The sequence below is a fragment of the Erpetoichthys calabaricus genome, chromosome 6, assembly GCF_900747795.2.
Source record: "Erpetoichthys calabaricus chromosome 6, fErpCal1.3, whole genome shotgun sequence".
In the NCBI taxonomy this organism is placed as follows: domain Eukaryota; kingdom Metazoa; phylum Chordata; class Cladistia; order Polypteriformes; family Polypteridae; genus Erpetoichthys; species Erpetoichthys calabaricus.
In genome coordinates this window covers 1,090,444-1,107,376 of record NC_041399.2, presented here as the reverse complement: position 1 = coordinate 1,107,376, position 16,933 = coordinate 1,090,444, and the positions used below count along the sequence as shown (strand labels likewise).

Sequence of the window (16,933 nt, the reverse complement as noted above, 5' to 3'; positions counted from 1 at the left end):
GTAGATTAGTGAGGGGCACAACAAGATGGCCAGAATCAGAGGACCTTAGTGGGCAGACAGGCACAGAGTGATGGAGAAGGTCAATGATGGACTTTGACGCGAGGTTATTTAAGGCTTTGTAGGTTATTAGTAGGATTTGATATTCAGTCCTGTAGGACACAGGGAGCCAGTGAAGACGGAGCAGGACGGTGTGATGTGCTCGCTGCTGCTGGTCCGTGTCAGGACTCTTACAGCAGAGTTTTGAATAAGCTGGAGCTGTGATAGAAGATTAGAAGGGGCACCGGCCAGTAGGGAATTACAATAATCGATGTGGGACGTGATAAAAGCAGGGACAAGTGTTTCAGCATTCGAGAAGGAAAGGAAGGAGCGAACACGGGATATGTGACGGAGGTGAAAGTAAGAAAGTTTCTTAATGTGATTTATGTGGGCAGAATAAGATATATAGCGCCTTGATGTGTGGAGTAGAAGAGTGACTCGGCTGATTATGGGGGGCTACAGGGGATGAGTGATGAGGAAACATTTAAAGAGCTGAGCCTTTACAGTGATGAAGAGGAGACCTGACTGAAGTATTTAACATGATGAAGTGAATCAGGCCAATGGATCAGGACGGTGACTTTAAAACGAGGAGCTCATCAAGAACACGGGGACAGCGCTGTAAACGTGTGGAGTTTAAATTTCACACCAACATTACGATGATCTTCTTCACACAGAAGCAAATGACCAAGTAGTGTGGTGGACATCAGGACTTTAGTGACCTTTGAAACTCCACTTGATGTTGGAGTTACGTGGACAGGACTGGCGAGCTTTGATGGTCTGAGTGGCCTGTCCTCGTCCTCATTGTTTTAATGACTTTACAGACGTCACTGATGGTTTTCTTCTTACTTGTCAGCCTCATAATGGCTTCTGTGACTTTCATGGGCACAGCTCTTGTCCTCATGCTGCACAACAGCAACTGCAGACTCCAAAGGGTAGAAGGAAGCTGAGGTGTCTTATGAAGCCACGAGACCACCTGAGGAATCACAGACACCCGTGACGCACATTATGGTGCCCTGAAATGGTGGGCCGTGCAGAAAAAGTGTGGTCCTGTCTACAGGGTGTGAGCGAAATGTCTGCAAAGCCCCTCGAAGTAAAGCCTGCAACGTGCACTTTAATCCCAAAGTCTGAATCATTCGATTTGTAATTTGAAACTGTGCAGCAGAGGGGGAAACAAAGGAAGACGGTGTCATTGGAGGGCACCGTACACATCTGTCTGTGTATCATATAGCGCCTTTCTGTCTGTCTTCAGTGACGGGCCGAGTGAAGCCTCATGAAGCACTGAAGCATTTGAAGTGATTGTGTCACAAGTCGGGGGGATGCCTGGCCGCATTTGACCCTCACCTCTCTAGTGACATCTCCTGGCCATTTGCATTAACGTTACACAAACTCACGATCAAGTTAACAGACTTCATAAGCTCAGTAGACAAATACCTTGGTGAGATACTGTGGAAGGATCACAGAAGAGATCTGCTCTGAATCACTGACCTGAGAAACGCGAGGACTAATCTGCTGCAGGCGGCGCTCATGTCTCCAATACTCCATCTTCTACTCACTACACTTGACAATCCCACCATTGAGGACGATAACAAGCCCAGGGTGTCAGATCAGGCTGAATTCACTCTGCTGGACCCCCAAGTCAAACCAGAGCTGGTCACAGAGGCTGAGAGACGCGGTCACCGTCACATGTCACACACACAGGATACTCTGGAGAAGCCCTTAGTATTCAGTGACCTGCACTTTGTAGTTGATATCCACTGAATATGTGAAGTGTAAGGTGAGTACACAACTAACTACCACCGTCACTGAAACACAATCATCAACAGCAGCCACCGTAGACGTCTCTGTGCTCGGCCATTTCTACTGCGGTCGGCGTTAAAGATCTAGTCAAGTGCTGCAACATCCACCTTACTAGCAACATCCCTCCATCGTGAAGACGTCCTTCAAGGTCTGGACAGGCGATGAGCAGCAAGTCGTGTCAGTCACAGCGCAGCACGAGAAGAACACATGTCCTGAAATATAAAGGACAGTTGTCCTGTCTGCACCATTCCTAAGCCACCTTCCCGTTTCAGAAGCACAACACGTTTTCTGTGTACCCCCCGTCCATAACAGTCACAGTAAGAACAAATGACAGCTGATTAATAATTCAAACCTCTAAAGCCACAATCATTAGCCATAACAATGGAAATCAAATGTGTCATTTAGTTATAAATACGAAACTAGAGGCACATTTACTTTGGATAAATCTTTATTAGTAAAAGGGTTAAATGATAATCTTTATTAAATAAACGAGAAAAGAGAAAACCAGTTTGTTTGCTGCTCCCAACTCTTAGCGAGTTTCATCTGAAAAAGACAAACAGAAAAAACAAACCCGTTAGGTTATGTAAGACGCCGTCCAGCTGAATTTTTGGTTGTTATATTTATGTGTTAACATTCTGTAAATATACACAATTTAAAATTCAGGTAGAAATGGGCAGAGGCACAAACTGATGTGCAAATCCCATTTTTAATCACCTAAACTAAAGGTACACTTTACCATTTGGCCGGGCTTTTGTCATTGTGATGGAATCTGCATATGGATTTGGAGTTAAGAGCACAATTGTGATGGCACAGCTGTCGTGCCCTATGTGATGCAACTCACCGGCAAGCAGATGATCGCGGATCTGCTTTTGTGATTCTTCACAGGCTGCTCGTTACTTTAACTTGTGACATATCTGTGTCTTCTAGATACGCCTGGGCAAAGTGCAAAATACCATTTCAGTTAGGGAGCATGCAGTCATTGTCCTTCATTTTCTATGCCTAAAAACACTGGCACACAAATATTTACCATACCAGCAAGAGAAGAACTCCACAATTGAAATCATCTTCTTGTCTGGAATGACTTTTGGTCTGAATTGTCCATTGTGAAATGTCTTGCTTCTTTATCTCCAAGAAATCCCTAGTTATTGTTTAAAAAACAATAGTAATAAAGGGCCCAGACAGTGAAACGGCATCAGACAAAATCTATCAAAGATAAAACAAACGACAAACACGTGTTTAGTAAAATCGTAAAGGTGTTCAGCTTGGAATCTGGTGATCACTGGCATCTTGGAATGTGGGGTGCTGGGGTGCCGGCCACAGCTTGGTATCCACTGCTGGCCCCGTACGTGTTTGCCCAGTTCAAACTTTATTCCAAACACTTACGTAAATTGATTCACAATTTCCTCGTCATAATTACTTTCATTGCCCATTGGATCGATCACAAGCAGCACCTTCTCTGCCTTTTTGACAATCTAAAAAATATTTAGTGCAGTTACACATCAAACCACTGCGACATTTACATTTGAATGCTTTTCATTTATACAGAAGGTGCTTTTATCCAAACTGTGTGAAGTCAGACATCACGTGAAATATCTGTGTGCATAACACACATCAGTAATTTGTAATTGGCGTTATATATAATTCAAACAAAGGCAACTGAACTTTCTTCAAGAATACACACCACTAAAATCCAGTGAGCAGCATTGTGTCAGGGGCACAGCCACACATCTTCAGCAGGAAACTCCATCTGAGGAATTGGTTTAAAGTGAAATTAGTGATAATTATTGACTTTTATAAATGGTATTCATAGTTTGTGACAAGTAAATAACCGGTTTAATCTTCTCCTGCCTGTCTTTCACTAGTTCTTCCTCATTCATTCCACTTGTCTGATCCATGTTACTTTCGTACCCTTGGCCTTGTAAATAAGTAGCTTGCAATGCAAGACACATCTACCAAAAATATAAACGTAATTCCCACTTGCCTGCTGGTTTTTAATTAAAGAGTGCAGATAGCCATTAATGACCTGCATTGTAGAGGAAAAAAATGACAAAACAATCCTAGATTTCCATTTCTGATTTGGTTTACACAGCGTAGTCTCTTACTGCATCATCCAGCCATTCTTCCCTTTAAGACTATCCAGTTCCTGCTCGTGGATGGTGGACTCCACAACACGGATTTCTTTTAAATAAGGGAGGAAAAAGATGAGAGTTAGAAAGTGTAGCGTCTAGTTGTGATGTCACAAAAAAAAGAATTTGAAAGGTTTAATGTTAATTCTCAGCGGAAACAAAAGAACAGGACAGTAGAGTTAAGTGAATGGAAAAGGAACTCGTCAAACAGCAGCCATGCAAAGATGTTAAAGAACCGTTGTTAGTAAAACCACAGAGCTGGAATTGTTGTTTGTCCCAAAGTATGGAGAAGGGCAGTTAAATACATATCTGACAACCAACCAGTAAGCAACAGAACGGCCAACAATATGAACTGGCTGAACAAATGACCAACTGGTCAAACTGGTAAACCAAGAATCCAGTAAATATCACCTGTCCTTTGTAGGCTTCTCATCACACCAGCCTTACATTTCTTGACCTTTAAGAGATTAGCTGTTAATGTGTATACAGTTTTAATGAGTATATCAAAGCACAGAAATAAGGCAATCACATACCCAGTCGCAAATATCGCTGTCCATGTTCGGCCAATAAAAACTGAACCCCATGTTCATCTGTGATTGATTAATATTGTTGTCCAAAAGAGAACAAACCATTTTGCCGAACACTCCCATTGCATGTGACATTTCAATACGGTGTCTTGCTTCCCTTGCCTTTCTAGCACGTTGTCTTCTTGCGCGTGCAGTTCTACGAAATTGTCTTTTGCGGGTGCCTGCATTGAACATTAAGAGCTTCATTCATTTAAGAGCCATCTTACCAAAACACTACAGTGGACTGAACTTCAGATACTCACGTTTTTTTTTTTTTGAATTTGGAGACATTCTTTTCAGTTTTTATTTTTCTTCAAAGACGACTCTCCGTCCATCCTCCCCTCCCCTCCCTCCCCAGGTTCTTCTTTATCAGATGTTATAAATCCATTAGCAGGCAACTATTCCATTATGCAGCAAAAGTAGTTTTCACAGGCAAAGCACACCAATCCAGCTGATTTCTACGCTGTGCAATTCTTTGCTACTGCTGTCCAAAAGAGTGAACCACGCTGCACAACACTCCCATTGCGTGTCCCTTTCCAGCACGTTGTCTTTTGCGGGTGCCTGCATTGAACATTAAGAGCTTCATTCATTTAAGAGCCATCTTACCAAAACACTACAGTGGACTGAACTTCAGATTCTCACTTTTTTTTTTTTTTTTGAATTTGGAGACATTCTTTTCAGTTTTTATTTTTTCCCCTGATGACTTTTCTTCATTCCTCCTCAGGTTCTTCTTTATCTATAAGATGTTACACACCATTATCAGCTAACTTTTCCATTAGACAGTAAAACAGCAGATTTCAAGTTTTTGCAGCAAAACCAGTGTGTGTATGAAATATTCACAGGTTTAAATTATAAAACGTTGCGGTGATCCTAAGATTTTACGCCATTCTTCCAGGATGGACGTTTAACCGGACCGTCATTTCTTTTTAGCATTAGCAGTGAAACCTAAAAGGTAATCCTCAGTGTGGACCCCCTACTCTTTAATCCAATGTCACTCTACTGATATATAAAGAGCACCGCCAGTAAGAAGCCCAACAAGAACACAAGCAGGCCAATATAAACGTTGTAATCTGTAGACGCTGCCGACATAAACGTATACTGTGTGTACACAACACGACGCCATTATCGTAACAAGCTCAGTTACAATGCTATTTCATTATCGCTGAAGCGCTACGTGGTGCTCTTTATGAAACGTAGCTTTTTAAACGAGTAACAATGCGGTTCTGCGAGAATAAGTGCGGTTACTTCTTGTAACGAGGACTCCGAATGCGCAGCTCCTCTCAGCGCCATCATAAGGTCCGACTGCAGCGGCGTTACCTTCGTGTGCGGCGGGACAAGCAGCCCGACTAGCTTCGTGTCACCGACACGTACTTACTGCAAATGGAGGATTACCTTGAAAAGCTTTGAGAAGCGTGATTTCTATTAACCGTAACTCAGATATCTGGAAAATGTCCGCCAGTAAGACTCCGGGAAACTCGCATCCCCGCCACGCGCGCACTCGGCCGCCACATTCACACGCAGGCCCGGCAGTGTTAGTACTCACTTGACAAGTACAGTAAATTACCTGGCCATCCTACTGTACATCCTAAACTCTGTCAAACATTTCTACAAATATTCACGTCCTTAAAGCCAACTGTATAGATGCGGTTTATAAGACGAGTCGGAGTTGGTGTTACTTCGCTTACGCTGGCGAGGCCGTTAACAGCTCCATTAATGGCGGCTCTCCTTTGGCGTGTCCGACAGCGACATTGTAGACCGACAAGCAGGAGGCTGGGGTCCCCATTGGCATGACTGGCGGCGCAGTAAATGTCACCCCCCTAGATAGGCTCGTTACAAGGCCATTTCTTTTTTTTCAAAAATTGATGTAAAACTAACGAGGCTTTGCCTCAAAATAACCAAAGTTAACCAAACATCTCAAACACGCCCAGAACGCCGACATCTTCTTCAATGGCCCGTCAGAGCACTTCTACGGCAGAAGAAGCGCAGCTTCGTTTTTTAAAGAAAACTACTGTGTGGTGAAATTACAAGAAGATAAAAGTTGAGCCCCAAAGTTTACTCACTCGCTGTTTTCGAGCCTCCTTCTCTCTCCAACTCGAGCTGCTCCGTCTGTTGCAGTGATGGGTCGTTCTTGAACGAATGTTTAATGTGACTCGGGAAGAAAGAGTCGTCTCGTGGGAGAATTCGTTCAGTCGCGCATGCGCATTTGCGCAACTTCCTATAGTTTCTGTATTGGAATTATTGATTCACCTGTTTCGAGTCTTCGGGTTTTTCGAGTCGTTCGTTCATCACGTGACAGCCCCATAAGCTTAACCTATGCAGTCTGAGCCGGAAACAGAATCGATTAGTTCATCTCTCGAGTCTTTGGAGTCGTTCGTTCTTTTGTCACGTGACCACTTACCGGCTCAGTACCTCAGTCAAATACTAAGGTAAAATTCCATTTATTGTATGTTGGATCATATTCAGAAATTATCATAAAATTATCAAAAATATCTAAAACGCATTTTCTTTTAAATAAAAAAGGTCTGTCAATTTCTGTCACTATGATTTTGTTACTGTTTCTTGAGGATCTGTGGTGTGTTGCTTTATAAATAAATAATCCTGTTACAAATAAATTATTGATTAATTTGTCCTTTCATTGTCTTTGTCTATTAGTAAAGTAAACAAACACTAGGCTATATAATAAAATAATCCAAGCCTACAATTACAAAGTACTTATAGTTAATAATCGTACACTATTCTATAGCAGTGTTCATTTTTACTCCAATTTTGAGTTTCCTGGTATAATAATTGTTTTTCCTATGCAGAGCAACGCTGAGGTCAAACTGCAAAGCACGTGATGTGGAGAAAAGAAAAGCAAAGACGACGACACAAACCCCCGCGCCCGCCCACTGCCGCCTTCCGCTCCAAGTCCATGTCACTCCACAAGTGCCATCCTCGCCACGTCTGCAGTCTCTGCACAAGCGAAACGAGCTCTAAAAACACGACACACACACGCCACCATCTTCAATAGGAGAAAGCCAAACACCCAGCAGCGCATGAGGACAGTCCACAGAACGGCCCGGTGGGCTCCATCATGACTCCCCCCAAAGCCGTACAGTCAGTCATTTCATGGATCAGAAGCCTTTGGGGTTTTCTTGTGTTGCCTCGTCTCGATGTGATGATGTAACGATGTCACTTCCTTTACAATACAAGGGTGGCAGCGCCAGCTCACGCTGTCCTGGTTTTAGTGAAGTGCTCCAAGTCTGCAGTGACTGCTGGGCGTTGGTGCATCGCAGTCTGATGAAGGCCATTTGTGCCACTCGCGTGAATTCTGACTGGTGTCCCCTCGCAGTCCCAGCCCAATGCTCTCCTGTGGACTTTGTCCCTTTTTGTAACACGCCCCCCTACTGCAGGAGAGACCACCCTGGACCATCCTCTCCTCCATCATCATTTCGGTCCACGGGGAGGTCTGTGGGGCTCCACAAAAGTCAATAAAAGGCACAACAAACACAAACCTGAACTTCAATTCTCAAAAAAACATAAGGCGGGCACAAGTTGGGCAAGAAGAAAACACTGGGGGGGGGGGGGGGGGGTGGGGGGGGGGGGTCTCATAAAATAGAAAAAGAGAAAGTGCCAGCCAGAAAGTCATCAACAAGCCACACACAGGGAACGACGATGACACGAGCAGAGCCAGCGCCGGGTGGGCCGCCTGGAGGGCGGGGCCACAGCTGCCGAGTCAACAGGCCCCGCCCCTTCCGCTTGGCTTTTTAATAAATGGCAGGCTCAAGCCAAGCCCACCATGGTAAGCTCAAATCCAACAGGTGTGCATTTCTTACCTGCCCAGTCTCATCTGTAAGATGGCACTACCCATGGCACACCCACACACTTCCAGGGTATCGCTGCTGCACCATTTTTGAAAAAGCCAAATGTAAAAGACGAGCCCCCCAACTCCACCAGCTCTAGTGCAACTGGCTGTTAAGGTCAGCTGTGTGCAGTGGCAGACCAGATTCAGGAAACAAAAGTACTGAGGCACCGGCATGAAGGTGGCACTATATAAAGAACATACCCACTGCCACCTGACAATGAGCAGACAGATGGAAGGTCCCCAAGAGGCTAAGGGGTACTCGTCAACACCAGGGAAGTCACTAAGCTCAGATGTCACTGACCCTCGATGGCCTTTAAGGAATGTCTGGGTCAAGTGAAGGGACGTGTGCTTTGGAGTTGGCGATCGTGGCACCCGCACCCGGCGACTGCAGAAATGAAGAACGGGAAACGGAAAAGACGACAAAGAAAGAAGAATGAGGGAACAAAGGGGTGGGGGGGGGGGTTCAGAGCAGAAGTAGCGAGGGGCCAAAGAGGGCACGTCATGCCATGTCAGACTGCATCTGTCAACGGGCATCTACTCTCGCTGCCAGGCCTGGCCGGGATAAGCAGCATTGGGGTCTTGAAGAACGCAGGAGCCGCCCCAAGTGGTGACCCTCCCAACCTCCACTGAGTGCCCGTTTTATCAGAGGCTGAATTTCTCGGCGCTGACCCCGGCTGAGTGTTTGTCGGCAGCTCCGGGTTCAAGCTGCCAACGGCCGTGGAGTCCCACGACCCAACACTTCAGACATGGAGAGCGCGGTGTCCACACGAACCCCGCGCTCCAATCCAGAGGTCTCTTCTAGCGCACGTTCTACTCGTCATTGACGTTCCCGTTGCCTACGTGTGGCAGAAACTTCAGAGCTGGTAAACAGTAATGGGGGGGCAGCACGGATGACATTCACCGTTCACTTCCATGAAGTTGGACTGATGGACTCTGAGCAAGCCCACCGAAGTGAAGTCAGCGGGCAGCAGGCCAGACACAAGCTGTGCTGGGCGAATGATGGCACGCGTGTGACGACCGTGACAACCGTCAGCGACAGCCCTCCACATGGTCGGTCACTGGTCTGTCACTTTCATTTGTCACACGTCTGCTGTTAGAAGTCAATGAGCCAGCGGGCTCTTCTTCAGGTCTGACAAATGTGACGCGTCCTTCAACAAGTAAAAACTTAATTGAAGCCAACTATGCTTGTCTTCCTTTCTCTGACGGGACCACCAGAACACCTTTTGGATCGCAGCTCCTCAGACCCTCAAAAATACCGGGGGTGGTCGGGTGGCATATGCTGCAAGGGGGCTCCTCTGGTGGCTCGCCGTCATCTGATCGCGCCGAGTTCATCCCGTTTGAAGGGGCTGCAGTTCAAAACGGGAATAGAAACAGCAGAACAGAAACGAGACAAATGCCCACCCAGCGGCACAACTTCAGGGTCAGCCAAACCACAGCAGCCACACTTTCAGGACTCCCCCTCAAAGCAGGGTCTCATTTTGAGGTAACGTTGCCCCCCAGTTTCTAACTTCAGCCGTTCTTACAAACTTGAACCTTCTCAGTTGTGTCCTTGCTGGGTTGAGGACTCACCGGGCACACAAAAACGTGACGGGCACACCTCGGCTGGCGTCACCCTGTGCGAGTCACCGTAAAACACACCAGAAATGAGCAACTGTGGCCACCGTGATGTGGCGCCATGAACAGCGTGGAGCACAGCAGTAATGGAGTGAGAAAACAGCAAAGGTGACAAACACACCACAAGAGCCACATTAACAGCACAGTGGAGACTCCTTGGGAAGAGAAGCCGGACGGACCCTCGAGGCCAAAGGATGGCCGACAGCAGAGACAGTGGAGGGAGACAGAGCCCTGAGTGACAGGAGTGCGCGTGAGAGAGACAGATGTGCAGTATACACACACACACACACACACGACTGGGCCAGGACCCCACAGTGTAACTCGGGCGACACAGACCCACCAAAGCCACGGGATCAGCATCACAAAAAAGCCACCTTCAAAAAGAAGGCCCGATAGAAACAATGACAACCACAATGGCGTCAGTGCTAAGGCAGAGAAGGGGGTCCTGCCTAGAATGAGAGACCACCGCTGTTTAAAACAAAGCAGAACAGCACAGAAGAGGAGCTGCACAAAGATAAGGCGCTACATAAAAAAACAAAACCCAGAGGGCTCCACGTCACAGAAAACGAGCCAACCCGTAAGAAGAGCGACAAAGCAACTCCATGTCACCAACAAGGCGCTATATAAATGACCGGCGCAGTACGCAGGGTCGTTGCCGTGGCCCACCGGTCATGCGCTGCTTGGTTCCCCCCCGTGTAAAACGTCGACTATAACGGCTTAACAATGTTCTGTTCGTGAGAAAGCGTCTCCGCACTCTCATTCCGGACGAAAGGCGCTATATGAGGCCCCCGCCTTCCTCGACCAACAAACGAGCCGAGCGGCCCACTCGGTGGACGAAAGTCGAACTTGGCTGATCCGGCAGGACGCCTGCAAACTTCTTGCCTGCGTTCGAGGCCACGGAGCCCCCCCCGTATAAACCGGTCGAGTTGAGGCACTTTCGGGAGACCGGCTGCATCGCACACCGTGGCGGCCTCCCCGCTAACCTTTTAATTCGCATAGGGGGCCTTCAACATTCACCCAAGGGCGGCCAGAGGCCTCCGTCTTCAGCAGAGGTAAGCTGCACACGAGCAGCGGTGTCCGCCGCCGGAGCCCCAGCCGGCTGCCCATCTCGATTCTAACGGCGGATGGCACTCACCTTGGTTACAGAAGAAACTCGAAAGTTTGGCGAATAGAAGCCCCATGGCCTGCGCGGAGTCCGTTGGGGGTGCACGTCAAAAATTAAAAGGGGGGGGGGGTGTCTTCAGCCTCGGTCTGCGAGTTCCATGAAGGCCCGAGGAGGGCAGTTCAAAACTGCAGCGTTTCTCGAGCAGCACAGGTCCCGCTACAGGCCCCGTTAGCTCTTTGTGTGCAGGCGCATCTCTCCAGCCGGCCCGCCGCACGCGACGTCTATTTACATTCCCACGCACGAATCCCGGCACGTCCTCTCCATTCCAGCAGAGCCCCAGTGACGTCGGCGAGCCTGTTCTGCGCAGCCGTAAAGAGCGAGGAGGGCGAGTTCGTATTACCATAACACCGCCCCACCGGTGTCCAACCCCCAATACCCAAGCCAAGTATTTGCATGACCCCGCCCCTCCACTCCCGGCTGCCGCGAATCGACTTTTCTTCATGTCGCCGAGGGCGGGGAGCTGACGGTATGAGCGGGCATTTTAAAAACGGGAATCCCAATCGACGTCGGTCGGTCTCACTTGTCCGGTGGGCTGCGGGTGTTAAGTCCAGCCACTTTCTTAACGGACCATCATGGACTCTTTTTTTTTTTGAAGATTCTGACCCATAATTGCTTTTCCTCCTGTGGCTCCTGTCTCTCTGAGTGTGCCGCACGGTTTGGTTCTGGAGCCTCAACTATTTAACGTTTATCTGCTCCCAATATGTCACTCGTGCTGTGCAGTGGTGGCAGAACCTCGGAGTTTTTTCCAGGTGTTTCTGGGGTCTGTCAGCGGTGTGTCCTGCTCCTGCTCTGTTCAGTGATCACATAGACTGGGTGTTGGGCAGAGTCGTGGGGTCCAGCGGCTGGGGGTCATCTGCTGGTGAAGAGAGATTCACTGATCTTCATGGAGTCAATGGAGCCTCTGATCGGGGGTCTCAAGAGACTGAGTAAGGGGTCTGAGTATCTGGGCTTGCGAGGGTCCTGATAAAAACCAAGAGCCAGGCCTTTAATGACCTCTTGGCCATCAGCAGGGGGTCTGTCAGCGGAGAGAGTGTCGACCTCGTCATTGAGAGGTTTACTGTCCCTGGGGGTGACAGTCACGTGACTCCGGTGACTCTTCCTATGAAGTCAGTACAGTGATCTCTCCTCGATTGTGGGGGTTGCATTTGCTTTCCATTCCAGGATTTTCTTTTATATATAGAGAGACCAGTCTGTCTCTGTATGCCAGTCTGTCTGTATGCCAGTCTGTCTCTGTATGCCAGTCTGTCTCTGTACACCAGTCTCTCTGTTCAGATTCCTCCAGGACTTCATTTGAATTTCACCCACCTACTCCCTCATTGTCCTCTTTTCAGCTTCCTACTTTGTCAGAAATCTCAGACCTCGTCTGTAAGTCTAAGCCGCCCCCCTGTTAACTGGACGCCCCCCTCCCTTGCCTGCCCCCCCTCTCTGGTCCCCCTTATGTCTTCTCTCACTACTGGTGCTGTTCCTTCATCTTTTAAAACTGCTGCAGTAACCCCAATACTGAAGAGACCTGCTGCCGATCCGACTCATTTCAGTAATTTCTGTCCTATTTCTAGTCTACCCTTCATTTCCAAAATTCTTGAAAAGATCTTGAGCATTCAACTTCACTCTCACTTATCTCATAATGATCTGTATGAACAGTTCCAGTCTGCAGTCACTTATTAAAATGCCTAACGACCTCCTGATGTCAGCTGATTCTTCTCTAATTCCTGTTCTCATCCTCCTTGACCTGAGTGTGCCCGTTGACACTATTTGTCAATAGACTATCTTTGATTGGCACTACCCACACTCCACTAGACTGGTTCAGATCCCACCTCTCAGGCCACACTCAGTTTGTTCAACTTTCACATCCCAACCCAGCGCTGTTAGTTCAGGTGGGCTCTGTCCTGGGACCCCTCCTTTTCATTATTGACCTCCTTCCCCTGTCGTATATATAACTTTAACTTCCACCGTTTGGCTGATGACCCCCAGCTCTACCTCACTAGCACACCTGCTGCTTCCTTTCCACCCTCCTCACTTATTGATTGCATAGCAGAACTCAAATCCTGGTTTTCTTCAAATTTTTCTTAAATTAAATAACAAAGTGACACAACTGAGGTTCTCCTCATCGGTACAAACTCAGCATGATCCAAAACTGATGACTTTTCCTTTGTTATTGATAATTCTTCTGTCTCCCCTTCCCCACAGGTGTCATCCTTGACAGGACTTCATCCTTTCAGTCCCACATCAGTAACATCTCACGGTCTGCATAACATTAATCGTATTTACTTGCCGTCCCTCACTCCCCACACCACTGCTGTCCTTGTTCATGTCCTTCTCACTTCTCGTCTCCATTATTGGAATTCCCTTTTCTTTGGTCTTTCTCACAAATCTCTTTATCCAGAAGTCAGCTGCCCTCCTACATCATTACGAGAGCCCCCTCTGTTCACCATGTCACTCCCGTCCTGCAGCAGCTTCACTAGTTTCCAGTTCAGTTCCAAATTCAATTCAGAATCCTCCTACTAACTTTTCAGGCTCTCCACCACCTCGCCCCTCCATATCTGTCTGACCTCCTCCATGTTGCCATTCCCTCCTGCACCCTCAGATCCTCTTCCTCCATCCACTTGACTGCCCCCTGTGCCCGTCTTACCACCATGGCATTCAGTTGCTTTGGAACTCACTACCACCTGAGCTTAGAAATATTGAATCATTTTCACTTTTCAAATCTAAACTTAAAACTCATTTGTTTGAGACGCTTTTTCTCTTTGATTTTCTGATTTTTAATTGTTGTATTTTACTTTTGTTAATAATCGGTACGCCTACAAATACATAAAATGTATTATTGTTATTATCATCATTAAGGGGGATGCCCACGTAACACCAGGCAGAGGGTCATCTTCGGAGGGTGGGACTGGGCTGCATGTTTGCCAAGCAGGATCCCGAGCTGTTTGGTCGTGTGGTGGGTGCTGTACCAGTGCCTGCTCCCCAAACCTGACCTGACCTGATGTCATGTAGTTCCCACAGATGGCTGGGACTGTCACTGCTGGGCTGAGGACACTCAGATATATGGGAGGATAATCCGCGTTCCTCCCAGCTCGTGCTCTCGTTGGTGGTCTGAATGATGAGGAGTTCAAAGCCGGACTGTGAAGGTGGCTAAGATGGATCATCTTCGGTCGTTCGTTGATGGCATCTCTGCTCCCGCTGCAGCCATAGTCAGACGTGCCGGTGTGACATTTGATTCCTCTCTGTCATTTGTTCCAACGTCTCTTTATCATTTAAGGAATCTCTCCTGACCTCGGCCATCTTTGACTCCAGCCCAAGCTTTGATCACAGCCATGCTGGCCTGCTGTGATGTCATCACGTTTTCTCTTCCGTTCAGGGCTCTGCTGCTGGGCGTCTCACTCACCCCAACTCTGAGGGGCCCGCCGATGGCTCTCATCGGAATCTCGTAGTCCGCCATTTGACCCCCGCATGCCCCGCCCACCCACCAGCTGTGATCTTCTCGAACCGCTGGAGGGCGAGGAAGAGCACAACGGGTGGCGGACTGCAGGCTCGTGGGTCCTCAGAAGTTGAGTCCCCTCCGGCTCTGTCACTTCCAGACGTCTCTCGTGGTACCTTTGCAACTGTTTTTCGTACGCTGTGTGCTACTGAGGCCCTGAACAAATCAAATGTATTCTTAATATTCCGATGATTATTTAATCACCGTCCACTTAGCAGAAACAAGCAAGCTGCTTTAGGACAGACACCTCTGTGTATGTCGGGGGTCTCAAAGCTCCATTCCCAGGGGATGTCCGTGTCACTTTATGGGGGGTACGGCCCGGCACTGAGCCCCTCCAACTCCTCGGACATGTCAAGTGTTTCTTTGATTGTCGTTGTCACCCAGAGCGACTCCTCACTTGGCTGGATGTTCTCGTACGCCGTTGCACTTTTGTATCCAGGGGGGTCCAAGTCCAGGCCTGGAGGGCTGCGGTGGCTTATCGGTGGCCACTTTTCACTGCTGATCTTGGGTTTAATAGCCCTGCGTTTGAGGACTCGCATCTCTCAGCTGATTCTCTTCTTCACTTAATGGCAGCCAAACAGAAACGAGACGCGAGACGAGCTGACAGACGACCAGCTAAACTGGGGGCCTTCAAACTCCAGCCAGTTTCTTGATGGGAAGCCTATTCTTGCTGGTAATTAAAGCCATCATTTCATTCTGACGCTTGTTGCTGCTCTCGTTCTGCCACGGCAGACATTTCCAAAATGGTTTGAATTTCTGTTTTTGGTGATGCAAGCAGATCAGCCTTGCTGAGAGCGTCGCCTTTCTTTATTTTCAGATACTGCGGTTTGCTGGTCATTTGGTGGCTCATTTTGTGTCTCGTTATCGTTTGGCTGATTCTTCTTCTTCTTCTTCGTTTGGCTGCTCCCGTTAGGGGTCGCCACAGCCAATCGCCTTTTTCCATCTCTTCATGTCCCCTCTCACCACATCCATGAACCTCCTCTCCTCCCCTTACCCTTCAGCTCTATCCTTAGCACCCTTCTCTCATTAGACGCAGCATCTCTCCAGAGCCACTCAGTCTCCCAACCTGAGCCGACCCTCTAATGTCCTCATTTCTAATCTTTGTCAAAAGCAGGGAGACCCCACTTCAGAGACATGAAGGCCACATTGTGGGTATGCAGGTATTTATGCCAGTCGTGTGTGTGTGTTTTATTTAAGTGAGGCTCCTTTTACTTGCAGACAACGCTGATGTTTAGATTTCAGGACTAGAACATTTAAAATACAATTTAAAAAGCCGAGCTAACCCCACATTTTCTGTTGTTGGGCCAGTTTTACTGCCCACGGATGCCACCCAGGGTGTGTGCCCAGTGGCCCTTTCCATGGTTGTTTTTGTCATCCATTTACTGTTTGTCTGCATTTCGAGTTTGTCTTTGATTATTTGTTTTACTCCTTTGTATGAGGGCCTTCCATGGCCGATGAGCAGCCACGACTGTGGGGGTCTCATGTTGGCATTGTGACCTTTTCATATTCGAGCTGACGGTCTGTCCTTAGTGCCACATGGCCAGGTCCCCAGCATGAGGAATGTCGTCCTCGAGGCTCCCTTCGATTTTCACTTTAGTGAAAAAGAAAAATGCACACAGACCAATGAAAGCCATATATACACCAACATCAAAAAAGAAAGGGGTCTTCCTCAACACCCCAACTCAACATCTCCTTCAAACATTCAGAATATGGAAGAACGAAAATAAACAGCGCAGGCCACCAAAGCCAATCCACAGATATTTATAGAGGAAACGTGCGGTCACCTCCTTTGGTATCCAGCACCGACCAGTTCACTTCCGCTGGCACGCCAGGATAGGAACGCGTTGATTTCCGGCGTTTGAGATGCGGACGACTCGTCTCCCAAAAGTGAAAGTAAGCTTTTTGTTTTTGCTTTCCTTCCCTGAGTGACTGGCCAGACCACTGCCGATACGGGATCCCTTTAATAAGCCGCACGCGACGCACACGAGTGGAAGACAGACAACGCCACTCTACACGAGTGTCGTCAGCCAAGCTTTGATTCTTTATACCTTTTGTCCTCTCATAACCCTGCAGAGGACATGAGACTCTTTTTTTTCCTGCTATTGCTGGTAATGCCAGTGGGGCACATTGCCACAAGCCACTGCAGCCCAGTGAGCCTTAAGCACAGGACAACTAAGAGCATCGGGCCAGCAGATAAGTGAGGGGCCGCCGACCCATTCAAACGTTTAAAAACGAGTCCTAGAGTTTTAAGATCAACTCTGAAGCCAACAAAGCAAAGTCAGCCCTGGTGAAACATGGCGGTGCTTT

The 16,933-nt window shown here is 47.8% G+C and overlaps 1 protein-coding gene and 1 long non-coding RNA gene across 6 annotated transcripts in view; both read right to left on the bottom strand.

The window, feature by feature from the left end:
* LOC114653165 (ADP-ribosylation factor-like protein 5B) overlaps positions 1-11,456 on the bottom strand; it is a 79,061-nt gene extending 67,605 nt beyond the window's left edge. Inside the window, exon 1 of the mRNA XM_051929311.1 lies at positions 11,119-11,456. Coding sequence (XP_051785271.1) covers positions 11,119-11,164 — 46 coding nt within the window. The 5' untranslated portion in view covers positions 11,165-11,456. The remainder of the gene's footprint in view (positions 1-11,118) is intronic.
* LOC114642392 (uncharacterized) lies at positions 2,296-7,893 on the bottom strand. Of its 5 annotated transcripts, none has more exons than XR_003714512.2 (4): positions 3,217-7,893; positions 2,866-3,036; positions 2,675-2,766; positions 2,296-2,376 (listed from the first exon to the last, which is right to left on the bottom strand). It is a non-coding gene; the product is annotated as an uncharacterized LOC114642392 (long non-coding RNA). The 5 variants fall into 5 exon arrangements; XR_003714514.2 differs by having other exon boundaries at positions 2,866-3,305; positions 3,515-7,893; XR_003714511.2 differs by having other exon boundaries at positions 2,866-4,707; positions 4,789-7,893.
* Positions 11,457-16,933: the final 5,477 nt, after the last annotated feature.